Here is a 14,594-nt window from a genome sequence, read left to right on the forward strand (position 1 = left end):
CCAGCAGCAGCTGATGCAACATGTTGCTCAATATTCCCAGAGTCTCGGAGGGATAACATTTTTCCTTAACTTCTCTTCACGGGCTCACTGTTCTTCTGCTCACATGTGATGTCTGTCGTGACCAAAGAGGATCAGGTCTAAAGATTTCATTGATTTAAACTTTAATAGACTTTATAGGCTCACTTATGGGGCTTGGATTTTTCAGAATGTAGAGAATCTTTTGTGGATTCTGATGGAAGACATTCTCTTTATCTTTGAGATTAAATGTAGCACTTTGTTTTATCAACCCTAAATCAGGATGGCATAAATAAATCGGACCTCATCCAGTAATAAGACTCATGTCAACCTGCTGCATTATGCTAGTATTGCTGCAAGGTTTTTTCCTTCTTTGATTTTTTTACATTATATTTCTTAAGTAATTGAAGTATCTGTCTTTTTTAATTGTTTTATCTTTCACAACAGTAATTTATTTGTTGTTTTTAATTTTGACAGAATCTCTAACCTCTTAATTTATCAACTAAAAAGTCATTACCTGTCATTTTGTCTCTCAAACATGAACATAAATGGACCCATGAATTTGAACTTTTCAGCATAATTGCTTTTAAATTTAGATTACAAAAAGGATACATCTGGCTTATATTCAACTTGTTTCCTTTTTCTATAGGTTGCCTTTGCACAACAAAAATAAGAAAAAAACACAGTAATATTAGCAATAATGAAAAAAAAAAACAGTAAAAGGAGGGATTTAAGAGACAGTAAAGAGGACTAAAATTGTGCCATTTGGAGAGATTAAGTTTAGTGCTGCTGCTGCTTTGGACCATGTGCTTTTTCTTTTTCTTTTTTTTAAATCTCCAAGCTGTGTTTCTGTTCCTCTTTACTCACTTCTGTTTTTATTAAAAACTGATTTAAATAGAAACATCACTGTTATATCAGTCAAAAAAAAAAAACCTTTTCAAAGAGTCTGTGTTCCAAGAACTGATACCTAGTTTTGTCAGCAATTGATTGATATTTTGTTACTAAGTAGCAATCAGTTGTCAAAAGAAACTAATTTGATTAATCTCTGATATTAATATTTTTTTTTAAACAAAAACATCTTTCATTCTGCACTACAACACGATACACTTGTTAGCGCAGACCAGGGCTTAGTGTTTGAGGTTAAAAGTTGCTAGTTATGTCACAAAAAAGAAGGAAAGTGTAAAGAGGGCGCCGTGCATGGCATAACGGAAATTGGAGTGGTCAGATCGTATAGCGAAGCCTCTCTGAAACCGCCACCTTGCCTTTTAGTCCGCTTCCTTCAGCATAAATTGAGCAGTGGTGCCTGCTCTCCTCAGGTTTCCTCTTTTTTGAAGATTCCAGCCTTTCATGGAATAAATCAATTCCTGCTGCTCTCAAGAGATCATCAGGAAAAATTTCCCAGCTTGCTTATGGGGTAGAGGGGAGGGAGGGGTAAGAACCCACATCTGTAGGTGTGTAAAGATGATTCATGTGGGAGTAGAAAAGGTTCTTTTAAAAAATAACTTTTCTATTTTTTCCTTAAGATAAAGTAAAAACAAAGACATAAAATATTTAAATATAAATACAAGGGATTTGATTTTTTTTTACCTTAAAAAAGCAAAATAGGAGACGTCGAGGAGTTGCAGCAAAGATAATGATCCGACATGGACCCATGCAACCATTATTATGACCTTTGTCATTTAAGACAACAGACTTGTCTTTGTATTTATCATGTTTAACGCTTAGTTTCCGCTTTCAAAATCCATACATCACTTAAATGTGTCTTAGGGATTAAGGGAGCCACATTAGGCTGGTCATATCTAACAGACTGATCCAAGTCAAAAGACTCTTTTTTTATCATTAAAAACTCATTGTAGTTGTTGTAAAGAAATTGTAATAAATAAAAAAGTTTTTTTCTTGTTTGTTTGAAACGAAAATTCCTCATATGATCTGATGTTTTGCTTTCAAGTTGTCGTTCATCTTAATTTCTTTTACAATTTGACACAACAGATAAAATGTGAAGGTTGAGAGCAGACATAAGGTAGGAGGGTGTCTGCAGACTGCAAAGATACAAACAAATCTTGGGGAAATAAATGCAGAAAGGACAAGACAGAGAAGGTCGAAGAACTGAGATGACACGGAAATGATAAGGGAGAAAAATACTTTTGGACCAAGAATGGAGGAAAGCAGCGCTGGCAAGGTTTTCTCCCAGACAGTGTGCCAGAAGTCCTCTCTCCTCTCTGTCCCATGTAAATGTCAACACAGCCTGAGGGCAATCAGGATGTGCACTGATGAAGATATGCAGCCAAGAGACGGAGTGATGGAAGATGGACAGCAGGTTCCTCACATCAAAATCCAGTTGGATGTGCAAGAAGGTTTGATTGATGAAAAACAATCAGTTTAAACTCCAGTACAACTAATAAGAGTTGGTAGAAAGTGATAAAAGCAAAAATATAGAAAAATAAATCCGCTCAGCTCAACCACAACAAAAGCGGTTCAGTTTTGGATCTCCTTTTTTTCTCAAATAACTTACATGTGCCAAAATGACACATAGATGCCAAATCAATGTTTTAATTGTATTAGAAGTCTCTAAAAAAACTATTTCATTAATTTCCATGGACAGCAAAACTTTCCTTAAAACTTCCTGCTGTCCACTAATTCCCTCGTTAAGACTGCCTCATTTTCTTTGGCGCCTCCTTGTGGATTATCTTTGTTACTGCATAAAAACAAAACAACTTGCCAACAATAAAAGAAAACAGCCACAAACCTAAACACAAGCCTACATTTTTGACAGCTTCTCTAAAAATCTGAGGAAAAAACTGTTACAAATCATCATAAATTAAACAAAAAACCCTTAAACTTGCATTTAGAATGCTACAAGCAGATGACTTATGCTTTCTTGGAGTTTTGACGCATGATTACACCTACATTAACTTTTATTTTAGTATCTTTTTGAACATTGAAAGAGTTCAATAGATAAGTAGTCGTATCAGCTGTATGAGTCACACTAGGAGGCCTCTTTGTCAGCAGAGTCAGGTGACAGATAACCATATGGGTCATGTTTGACAACACACTGTACACTGTGGACCAGGAACCTGCCCTTCAAAAATGAAAGTCGGGGAATGTATTTTATAACCAACGTGTTCTTCTCCACACTTTTAAAAATGCCACACATAATATACAAGACACAGAGCGTGTTACACCTTCGGGAAAGTCATCCGGTTGAAGAAAAGCAACAAAAAAAAAAAGTCATGTTAAACACAGATATAATAGTGAGATAACCAAGTTATTTTAATTTATGATAAACACGACAAAGCAGCAAACTAAAAGTAGAACCTCACATAATACAGTTAACTGACCATAAAATGACGTGTGTGTTCAGCTATAAGCTTTGCAAGCCAAATTAAGGCATCACAGTCTGAGGTCATTCAATAAAGTACAGTCAAAGTCTAAAGAATGTCTTCACGGTGCAGCAGAAAATTATAATAAATGTCGAAATAAATTATTTTGCTTTTATGTCAGGACAATTTCCCAAGGATTAAGTAGAAACAAAATGCCGGATCACCTTCAGAATGTTACATACTTTCATTTTACGCGCATCACTAAACGGGGCTGCTTTGCTGCACCAAAAGAGACTGATAAATCTCAAGGAAAGGAAATTCAACCTCTTAAAAAAGGAAGTAATGTTCGCATTTGAAAAAAAAATCCCCACCAAGGTACAGATGGAAGCCAGCTCAGATACAATCTGGTTTACATAAAGGCAACATTTCCCTAATTAATCAGTGTTTCTGTTCAATACTGAGAAAGCGGAATATGGATGTTTTTTGCAGAATAGGTTTTAGGCGTACAGGGGTTGGTAGCCGTTCCTCCGGCTTTTGCTTTTACAGGTGATCACACACACACTCAGCATCCCAAAGAACTGCAAAAGGAAGAAAAAAAAACAAAATTACAGTGTGCTTTCAGAAATGCCACTTTTCAATAATGTAATTGTGAGTTGTGAGACGATAATTAAGAAATGAGCAGGAGAAAATCCCATTTGAATGTTTTCCTGCTGTGTGACTTCATTTCTGAGTTGAGGCTTCTTCTAAAAACATAATTGAATCAGCAAAGTTTGTAAACATGTAGCGGTCAAGGGGTGACCCGGTTTTTCCGGTCCAGCGGCAGACGTGAACAGAAATCTGATGCAACAGGAGTCAACTCCACAGCAAAACCAATTCTTAACAAAAAAGTTGACTTTTCAGTAATGCTTAGCAAGTCATATTATTTAGGGTGTAGTTTACCTTTATAATAGCAAAACCAAGAACCACCAGCATGGCATAAGTCAAAGCATCCTGAAGGAAGCGCTCCAGTTTGACCTCACAACCCTATAACACAAACAGTTGAAAGTCCACAAGAGTTTTTTTTAGATAGAACAACAATGAGCAGCCCTGTGGTAAAAACAGCAGCAGTGGGGTTTACCTCGGTGTAAATGAGATTTGGTTGATCCAGTCTGCCAGTGCACTGTGACACATTTGACCTGCAGCAGGATATGGGCACACTGTTGTTGTGGCTGGCAAACCAGGTGGTGCTGGTCCAGCTGGTGTAGTTCAGGACACCACAACACTGAAGCTGCACAGATAAGATAATAAAATAAAGTCAGTTCGCCTTACAGGAAGAAGACAGCTGTCCTCAAAAGCTGTGCTTCTGTTGCAAGGGTTCAAAAGAAAAATAAAACCTTATTTTCTAGACCAAAATGAACTATTCTTTACTTTTAATAAGAATAGGAAAGGTTTATTAATTTTGTGAGGAGAAACAAATAAAAGTGACTTTAAAAAGGTCTAACTGTTTTGAAGATTATTAATTCAGTCACACAAAACACTTTGGATCAGCATTTCATTTACTGCTGACTGATAAGAAAAAGGACATTGTGATTCCCATGCGGAAAGAGCAAAACATAACAGTCAATATTTTTTTAACATACTGGAAAATTCAAAAGGGTAAAGAAAATGCCCCAAACTAGACCTGAAACGCAATAAAAACACAGTAAGTTCTGTATATTGACGCCCACCCAGCAATGGGTGAACGTTAACAGGAAATAAAAATATAATCTTCAATCAGAGTTGGCAAAATTAGTCATTTCCAGTTAAATATTATTTAATCCTTTAAGATTTTTTATGAGCTTTTTCCAACCATCGAGTCACTGTTTGCTTAAACAGAGATCAGGTTCATGGAATGCGGTTTTAGCCGTTTGAGATTGAAACTTCGAGTGAAGGAAATGCAACCAGGCAGGTGAAAGCATGAAAACAAGCAAAACAGAAGAGGTCGACGAGTGCGAAAGTAGAACCAAATAAAATGGCAGCTCTATTACAGAACATCAGAACATGACACAAAACCTGTTTCTGCAGTAAATCCACAGCTTTGGTCGCAGCATCTTCCTCTCCAGTGTACTTTGAGAAGGTATCATTCATGGAATGCTCCAGGTTTTGATTTATCTGCAGACCAAAGGTATCGTTTTAATTTCACATGATTTCGTATTTGTAAAAATAACAATTCAAACCTGAAAACTTTTTTTTTTCTAAAAGAACATATTTACCTTGCCATGATAGATGAAGGTAAGTACCAAAGCAGCCACTTCTGCTGCAAAGATCACCATGATAATAATGAAGAACTACAGAGGGAAAGGAGAGATCGGATTGGATTAGAAAACAGAAGCAAATCTAGTAAAAGTCAGATTTTAAAAAATCTGACACAGATGATCAAACATTGTCCTTTTTTATGTTTTTACTCCACAGCTTAACCAGAACTTTTTCTGTTACAAACACAGATGCTTACCAAAGTGAGGCCAAATTTGGACTCACGAAGTGTGGAACAGCATCCCACCAGACCAAAGATCAACATCACCACGCTTATGCAGATGATGGCGACTGCTGGGATCAGTATCTGCTTGTCCTGAATGAGGCCTTCAAAGGTGTCATAGCTCTGAATGACCCGGGCTCCAACCCAAGCCAACACACCGCCGGCGGTCTGCAGAGAAGAAGAGAGCCAGCTTGGTGACGCCACGACAATCCAATACAAAAAAAAACAAACAAAAAAAAAAACTCTTCCAACAAATGATAAACGGTCAAGAGTTTAGGTTGGTTGAGCTCATTACTTGTCTTTACATTTAAATATTTGATATTTGCACTTCCATGGACACAGAGAAGAAAAAGGTTAAAAAGATTTCCCTGCTCTGATTTGTTTCAGACTATGCCAAGTGAGCCATTTCAAGTATCAATCCCTTCATATTTTGATTTATTTTATATCTGTGCCAATTTTAGCCAAAATCTAAACACCTGTGTCATTTTCCAGGACATAGTTTCTGCAGAGCGGCAGGAATTCTTCAGAAACCCATCTCAGAGTTGTGGGCACAGAGTAAGTAAGACGTACGTGGATCTATTTGTCTGCAAGTGGAGGCATCAGAATGAAGAAGGGAGCTTTTGGTTGGACAATTGTAGTTTTTACGTCAAACTTACAAGCTTTTTTTCCCAATGCAACTTTTTCGTCTGCTCCTGATTCACGACGATTTGAATAAACAAATATGCAGAAAAGCAATTTTAAGCTCAATTTTCTTGATCCTTGAACTCGATCGTAAAAAAAAAATGCCACAAGAACATCAAAAAACGATTTTCATCAGAGTGGGTTTTTAAGCAAGCATGGGAATTATCAAAAATGGAGGGAGTGGGGCACTTTCTAATCTCAATATAATAAAAAACTAGAAGAAATGTCACAGTGCCATTGAATCGTATTTACACGATTCATTTGCAAGAAAGTCTCTAAACCTATCAATGCAAAGTCCGCAGGATATTCAACAACTTTCCCTTATTTGACTAAAGGACTTTCTTACTGTTTGGGGCAGTAAATCATAAATTGAAATCTGAAATGTGTTTAGTGTCTGTGCAGAAAAGTAAATATTGTGTAAACCTGTTCCACACTATAAAAGAGAAAAAAAAGCAGGTCAGGGGCGGGATCAGTTGTAAAGGACAATAATCCTCACTCCGATGCGGACTCTGGACTTTAAAGGCACAACGCAGAAGCAATAAAAGCTAAATGAGACAATGGAAGACTCAGAAAAGCCAACGAAAGACCTGAAATCGTATTTTCTTACATTCACAGTTGTACATACTAATTTAATTCGAATACACCTTCGTTGCCTGTAATTAGAATATCCTACTGTTACATGTCAGTGAAAAAAAAAAAAAAAAAAAAAAAAAAAAAAAAAAAAAAAAGGGGGAGCCAGTTTAGCTCGTGCTGGTTTGCGGCGCCTTCCGTCCGTGAAACCCAGGTTCGACTCCGGGCTGCTCCCTGTTCCCTTCTCTACCTCTGCCGGTTCCAAGCCCGGTTTGAGAAGGTTGCGTCAGGAAGGGCATCCGGCGTAAAACATTGCCAAATTTACCATGCGACTCGTTCGCTGTGGCGACCCCTAATGGGAGAAGCCGAAAGTGGAAGTTACATGTCAGTGAAAAAAAGACAAAACAAAAGCCAGTGTTAAACCCTCATTTAATGACGGCCAAAGCTCTTTCCGTGTTATCTAGGTATCCCATGTGATCACCCCAGGCTGGGAAATTAGAGAGATTACTCCAGACTTTATGGAGGACTTCTATGGTGTCTACATCACCAGTCATGAGACTGCATGCATATGAGTCAACTATTTGTAAGATGTTAACTGTAAAAATGACTGGTTTGTGATTACTGTTCATTTTATATTTTCTTCACAAGGCCAAGAATGTGTTGCCTAAACTCCTGGAAACAGGAAAGACTGTTGAGAAAACAGTGGTAGTGAGGCGTTTAACTCTTTATCAGAAAAAACTTCCTTTAGTTCTATAAAAAAATGGGATTTGAAAGTAATGAAATAGAGAAATAAAGAAAAACAAACTAGCCTTCTAACTGAACCCTTTTTGTTTTTCTATGACATTTTAAGAGTTCAAATATAAAAACTGACGTTTAAAGTGAAGTTAAAATGCTAAAATCATAAAATTTACACACTTTGTGAAGTAAAAAAAATGTGCCCAACTTGTTGCTGGACATTAATGTTGTTTTAAGTTCTACAAACCTGGTAACAATTCACATTCTTTCTTACTGGGTTTTGTGTGTGAAGATGTGACTTTTTTACAATTCATCCATCAGTTGAGCCTCATGACTCACTTCTCTAATCACTCCACAGTCACGGGATCCCTGTGGGGTTGTTCTTCCACACCTCCTCCACTGCTCACCCCCTAATCTCTTCAAAAAATCTGATCTTGTGCCTTAAAAGCAGCACAAAGAGGCTTACACAACATATACCGAAATCCTGGAATGTGGGAAAACCACAGAGGCTGAGATTCTTTGCTTCGTGAGAGATTTTAGATAAAAATGTTGTTTGACACACAAAAAAAAAAAAGCGTTGGTATCTAGTATGCCCTAACGCTAGTGGAATGAAATTTAGGCCTTTAATCTTCACCTTTTAGCTTCATATAAGTATGCTTCTCAATACATTTTCATTGGAGCATAAAGCTGAGCGATTTACAAAAATAATGTCTTTATATTTCAAATTGTGGGTATTTCTTTAGATATATTCCTACTTTAACAAATATTTAAACAAAAACTAAACTAGTTGAGAAAACAATATACATATTTTTTGAAAAATAGAGACAGGCACTCGTGTTTTGATTGTAAACTTCTAGCTTAGGAGCAGCCATGACACCCTATTTAGCCAGCACATTTACAAGACTCAACTGAACACTGACCTAGCTTCCAAAAACAAAACAAAAAAATCACTGTGTTTGTGGCTGTTTGAGCAGAATTACTGATGCCTAAAGGCAGGAAAACATGATTTAAAGGCAGCGTTAAGTGACTTTAAAACACTAAACTGCCAAAGTAAAGGAAAAAAAATACGGAAGCGAGTAATGGAGATATGGTAAACAACAGGCAGATCTCCAAACAGACACATAGATGGACTGCTTTTACCACACAAAATCAAATTACACAGATATCAGCTGCTGACAAGCAGAAACAAACCAGTGAAAAAAGAAAAGATCCAAAACAGTACAAACTTCAATCTGGGTTTACTGTAAGTGTGACCTCTGATCAGACACAGGGAGAGTTAAAGTTCAAGATGAGATTTTAGGCCAAAGTTCCCATCATGTTTTAGAGAACCACAGCAAAGGAGAAGTTAGAAGCCCATTCAACAATTTAAACTAATATTTCTGCCTCTCATTTGGTTAGAAGAAGCTCTTCCTCAAATTGCAGGTGTTCTTTTGGTTTAAACAGCAACAGAAAGCAAATGAAGGGGTGGAGGAGCGCCTGTTGCGCAGCAGCAACCACTGCAGGTGGACTACTTTTTTTTACATTCATTTTTATCTTTTTATAAAAAAAAAGTAACAAACTTACGCAAAACACCAAGCTGAGGAAGAGGAGGATGGTCTTGGACGTGGCGACCCCGCAATCCATGTTGCTAGGCAGAGATAAAGAGGTAGGAGGAAGAGCACGCCGTTCACTTTATACAGGATCTGAGCCTCAGTCACAAGTTTGGCTCACACTCTGTCTGAGCTGCTGTGTGTAGGTATGAGTGTGATGTCACATGGTCACATGGTTTGAAGGGAAAAAAGAGCAGCCCTCTGCTGATAGGAGGAAGGCCTCACAAGAGAACCATGAGGAAAATAAAAACTTATATATTATTTTTTAAATAAATACTTAAAATGAAATCCCTTTTTAATTCCCTTTATCTTCTTTTCTTTTTTATTTAATTGGATTGTTAAAAGATTCTCAGTTTTATTGATTCAGAGTGACTTTTTCTGAGAGGTCTTAATTTAATTTTAGAAAAGCAAGATTAGCTGATGATGAATTGCGAAATTGATTTGATCAATCTTTTGAGGGAACACATCAGGTTTCAGCTGCTCTACTGACTGCAACAAACCTAAAAAAAAATCATTTTTCAAAATAAAAGACACTCAAACTACATAAAGTGGAGTTGCAACAAGTTTAATACAGTTCAAGACTAAATATTTCACGGTGAGTTGAACAAAGCCTGGTTGTGCAGCTAAACAGACTTTAAGCATGACTTAGAATTATATTAGACACAGTTGTAGTTTGTGTAATGCAAACACAACTATCTCTGACAGCAAAAGAGGAAGAAAAACTAGATTTACCCTTTGTATACTTGTGTTTTACAGGAAATACTTATGTCTACCACATGTGAAACTTGAAGTACAAAGCAGTAAAAACTGTTTACACTCCTTTTCCGCAGAGCCACAGACATTTGCAATTCTCTTATCTATTGAACACAATGTTTGACGTGTAATGTGTGACATATTTTCACAGATTCAACCCCTCCCTGTGAAAGATGTGGCAGAGCAGCCACAGAACATATCCATGTTTCACAGTTGGGACGATGTTCTCGTCTGTGTAGACTTCATTGTTGTGCCAATGAATGTAAAACTCACATGAATTACAGAAAGCAGCGATTTTGACTCATTTATCCTAAGGGCAATCTCCCTGTGGTTTTTAAATCTGCTTGTAATGGAAGTTTTCGGCTTTTAACAGTGGTATCTTCATTGGACATGTTCCACAAGGTCCACTTTGGCTCAAACTGTGAGATGTCACTCTAATCTTTCTTGTCCCTGCAATTAATTCCCTTTTCTTTGGGGGGTTTTCTGGGCTTTACATTTGCTATTCCTATAATCGATCTCCACAGTTTGTCACCATCTCACCAGCAGCATGTTGACTAAACAGGCAGACAGATTGATCAATAGATTAAAGATGATGCTAATAAGAGGACACACCTTTGCCTAGTGTGTCTATAGTCTAATGTTTTTTACTCCTTTGTTTTTTAAATTTTTGTTTGAATGGTTTAGTTTTAAAAAAGCCTGACTTTACTTTTTATTTATTTAGTTTATTTCTATTTTTATATATTTTTAATTTTTTCAGCTTTAAGTTTTTTTTTCAGAGACTTTTATGGGGATTTCCAGTATTTACAGAGAGGAGCAGCAGTTTTCTATTACTCGTGTAACATTTTGTCTGCATACACACATAAGACCTGCAAACATGGAATAATTACAGCAACTACACATAAATAATATGTAATCAACTAAAGAAAATTTTTATTTTAAGGAATTTAAAAACTTGTCCACTAGCGGGCCACATAAAATGACATGGCGGGCCACATTTGGCCCGCGGGCCTTGAATTTGACACGTTGTGTAAAGGCTATAAAACCATCTCTAAGCAGCTTGAAGTTCCTGTGACGACAGTGGCACATATTATTCAGAAGTTTAAGACCCACGGGACAGTAGGCAACCTACCTAAACGTGGCCGGAAGAGGAAAATTGATGTCAAATTGAGGAGACGGATAGTTGGAACTGTATCCAAAGAACCCAGAACAACCTCCAAAGACATTAAAAGGTGAACTCCTAGATCAAGGTACATCAGTGTCAGATCGCACCATTCATCGTCGTTTGAGCCAGAGTGGACTTCATGGGAGACGACTAAGGAGGACACCACTGTTGAAAGGAAATCATAAAAAACCAGACTGGGATTTGCAAAGATGCATGTTGACAAGCCACAAAGCTTCTGGGAAAATGATGAGACAAAACTGGAGCTCTTTGGTAAGGCACATCAGCTCTATGTTGGTAGACTCAAAAATGAAGCAAACAACGAAAAGAACACTGTCCTGAAACATGGAGAAGGCTCAGTTCTGTTTTGGGGCTGCTTTGCTGCATCTGACACAGGGTGTCTTGAAGTTGAGCAAGATAAAATGAAATCTCAAGATTATCAAGGCAATCTGGATAGAAACGTGCTGCCTAGTGTCAGAAAGCTTGGTCTCAGTCACAGGGCATGGGTCTTCCAACAGGACAACGATCCAAAACACACAGCCAAAAAAACCCAAGATTGGCTAAAAGAAAAGCGTTGGACTATTCTGAAGTGGCCTTCTATGAGCCCAGATCTGAATCCCATTGAACATCTGTGGAAGGAGCTGAAACATGCCATTTGGAGAAGAGACCAGTCAAACCTGAGACAACTGGGGCAGTTTGCTCATGGGGAGTGGGCCAAAATACCTGTGGACAGGTACAGAAGGCTCATTGACAAATGCAGAAACCGTTTCTTTGCAGTGATTGCCTCAAAAGGTTGTGCAAGTTATAAGTTAAGTTATAGGTACCATCATTTTTGTCCAGCCCTATTTCATTAGATTATTTTTAATAATTCTGTTAATCAACAAATCAAAAGTAATGGCGGATTTTGTTTTTCTTTTGATTTCAATATTTTTCCTTTTGCTTTCAATTTTTTTTATGCTTTCAAAAACTTTTTTTTGCTTTCAAAAACTGTTTTGCGTTTGCATACAAATGTTTTCACATGTGTTTTTATCAGATCTCGCTTTTTTAATATTTTTGATTTTGCTGACTACTCTGAGAGCGGCTTAGCATGATAAAACTGCCACAGGTAAAAAGTTTTTGCATGCATTGTGTGTCACATCACTTTTCTCCCTATCTTTGATTTTGCAGACATTAGTTCCAGTTTAGCCTGAGAAAGCTGCCATCAAACAGCATTTTATAGCATTATATATATATATATATATATATATATATATATATATATATATATATATATATATATATATATATATATATATATATATATATATATACTTGTTTGTTTTTTTTCAAAGTTGTTATCTTTCTTCCAGAACTATATAAGTGGCAGAAACTTGTTTTCTTCTTTCTGTTTCCTTTCATTTTATTGACTATTGATGTGTTATCCCTACCATGACAAAGGTGGAGAGGATTCCATGTAATCCATGGACACCAATGAAGATCACAAATCATTGAAGAAAATGTTCAGCGCACTGTCTTGTGGGGTCTAGATGACCCCACTCCCAATGTTAAAGTGCCTAGAATAGCACAAGGGTTAAAGCTCTTTTAAGATCTTGTGTAATATTTTCCTATTTTTATTGTTTTATGAAAATGAAAAGAAATAAAGGAAAAAGAAAATCAAGAAAGTCTTACAAAAACTTTGGTCAAGAGTTAGGCTGTTTTTAAAAAATATCCTAACTTAAGTGGACACTTTGAGTGTAAAATGGGATTATAAAGCTCCTCTTCACATGTTGCTGATTTCTGTGGTCATTTGAAAAACAGGTTTGTTTTGAACAGCACTCAATTGCCACTAAGAGGCCTTCAAGAGAACTGCACCTCTGTTGAGTTCTTCTGTCCTCAACACAAGGTGGTCCTATCAGTTCTACACAGAAGGCAAAGCCACATTTGCCAAATACAGAGATACTAGCATTATCTCATATTTATTAAGGATAAAAAACGCGGGAGAGCAAAATGTGCTCTTTGCTTTTTTTTTATGAACATGTTTTATTTTTTTCACTGCAAAGTTTGACAAAGAATGTTTACTTTTATACTATTATTGACAACAGGACAGAAAGTCTATTTCTATTTCTATTGATTACATTTTTACAAATCAATAATGTTGATTTCGTTGTTATTTCATTGCTGCACTAAGCAGATTTCTTACAATTTTTTTAACTTAGTTTATGTACCAAAGAACACAAATCAATTCTTGCAAGTTGGATTTTTTTGTCCTAAAAAATCAATATGAATAAGGTTTTATTACAACTTTATCAATATTTCTTATATTCATTATGAGTTTAAATATATTAATATTTTTATTGTAGAATGTTATGTTGAAATAAAACAGCAGGCAACAAACCTTAACCACAATGCTTCAGAAACCAAATAAAACACAAATCCTTTGAACAATACAACTTTTTTTTTGTTCTTTCTGATTTTTATTTAGAAAAAATAGAAAAAATAGAAAAAAATATGAAGCAGTTTTAGATCGTCTGGTAAATATGCAGTTGAATCTATTGACATTATTCACTAAAATAAAAGTGAGGTAGCCCAAAAGACAGAAAAACCCGGGAAATTAATCTTAAATTCTTTTGTCCAACCACCCTTTCTTACAGACTGATAACTAATTTTCTGGCTCAGGCCCATTTTTCGCCGAGATAAAGTGATTATTGTGGCTTTTTTTGCATTATTCAGTTACTTTATACATATTCTCCTAAGTGTTTCTCAGATAAAATCATCAAAATCCTTCTTTGTTTACTCCTGCTGCAGGCGTGAAGACGTCCCACCACTTTGAGATAACCTCAACTGAGCAGGGGGCTAGCTGTGTTTCTTTGTTCCTTTGTGAGAGGGTATAAAAAACAAAAGCAGCTTAAATGAAACAAAAAATTTTAGCTAACATGTCATAAACATTAACCTCTTGTAGTCTTTTGAGTTAGAACTCCCTTTACTTAACTGTTTGGACACGGTGACCTTATAACTTGTCCAAAATCCATCAGTCCAGTGAAATTTGGCAGGTTGCAAGCCAGAAATTCCTAACCATTTTTGTTGCTTTTTATCAATTTAACCAATAAAAAAGTAAATATAGATTGTTGAGGTTCTGGGTCTTCTCATAAGATACTTTTTGGTGCACTATTAAGCTTTTATGCCTACATTTTCCAGAATAATTCACTTAAAGAAAACACACTCATGTCAAAGAACCACAGAAGAGGCGCGTCTTTGTGGCGGGATGGTCTCCACACGGTTCTCATGGGGGTTTGAAAAAG

General features: G+C 36.5%; 1 protein-coding gene across 1 annotated transcript; it reads right to left on the reverse strand.

Moving 5' to 3' along the window:
- Positions 1 to 3,103: 3,103 nt before the first annotated feature.
- Positions 3,104 to 9,550, reverse strand: LOC101167371 (tetraspanin-36). Its single transcript, XM_011478997.3, has 7 exons — positions 9,379 to 9,550; positions 5,806 to 5,997; positions 5,567 to 5,641; positions 5,367 to 5,465; positions 4,453 to 4,602; positions 4,275 to 4,358; positions 3,104 to 3,913 (listed from the first exon to the last, which is right to left on the reverse strand). The coding sequence occupies exons 1-7, from the start codon at positions 9,436 to 9,438 to the stop codon at positions 3,833 to 3,835; spliced, it is 741 nt and encodes a 246-aa protein (XP_011477299.1). The 5' UTR covers positions 9,439 to 9,550; the 3' UTR covers positions 3,104 to 3,832.
- Between the last annotated feature and the right edge of the window lie 5,044 nt (positions 9,551 to 14,594).

The sequence above is a fragment of the Oryzias latipes genome, chromosome 9 (assembly GCF_002234675.1).
Source record: "Oryzias latipes chromosome 9, ASM223467v1".
NCBI classification, from domain to species: domain Eukaryota; kingdom Metazoa; phylum Chordata; class Actinopteri; order Beloniformes; family Adrianichthyidae; genus Oryzias; species Oryzias latipes.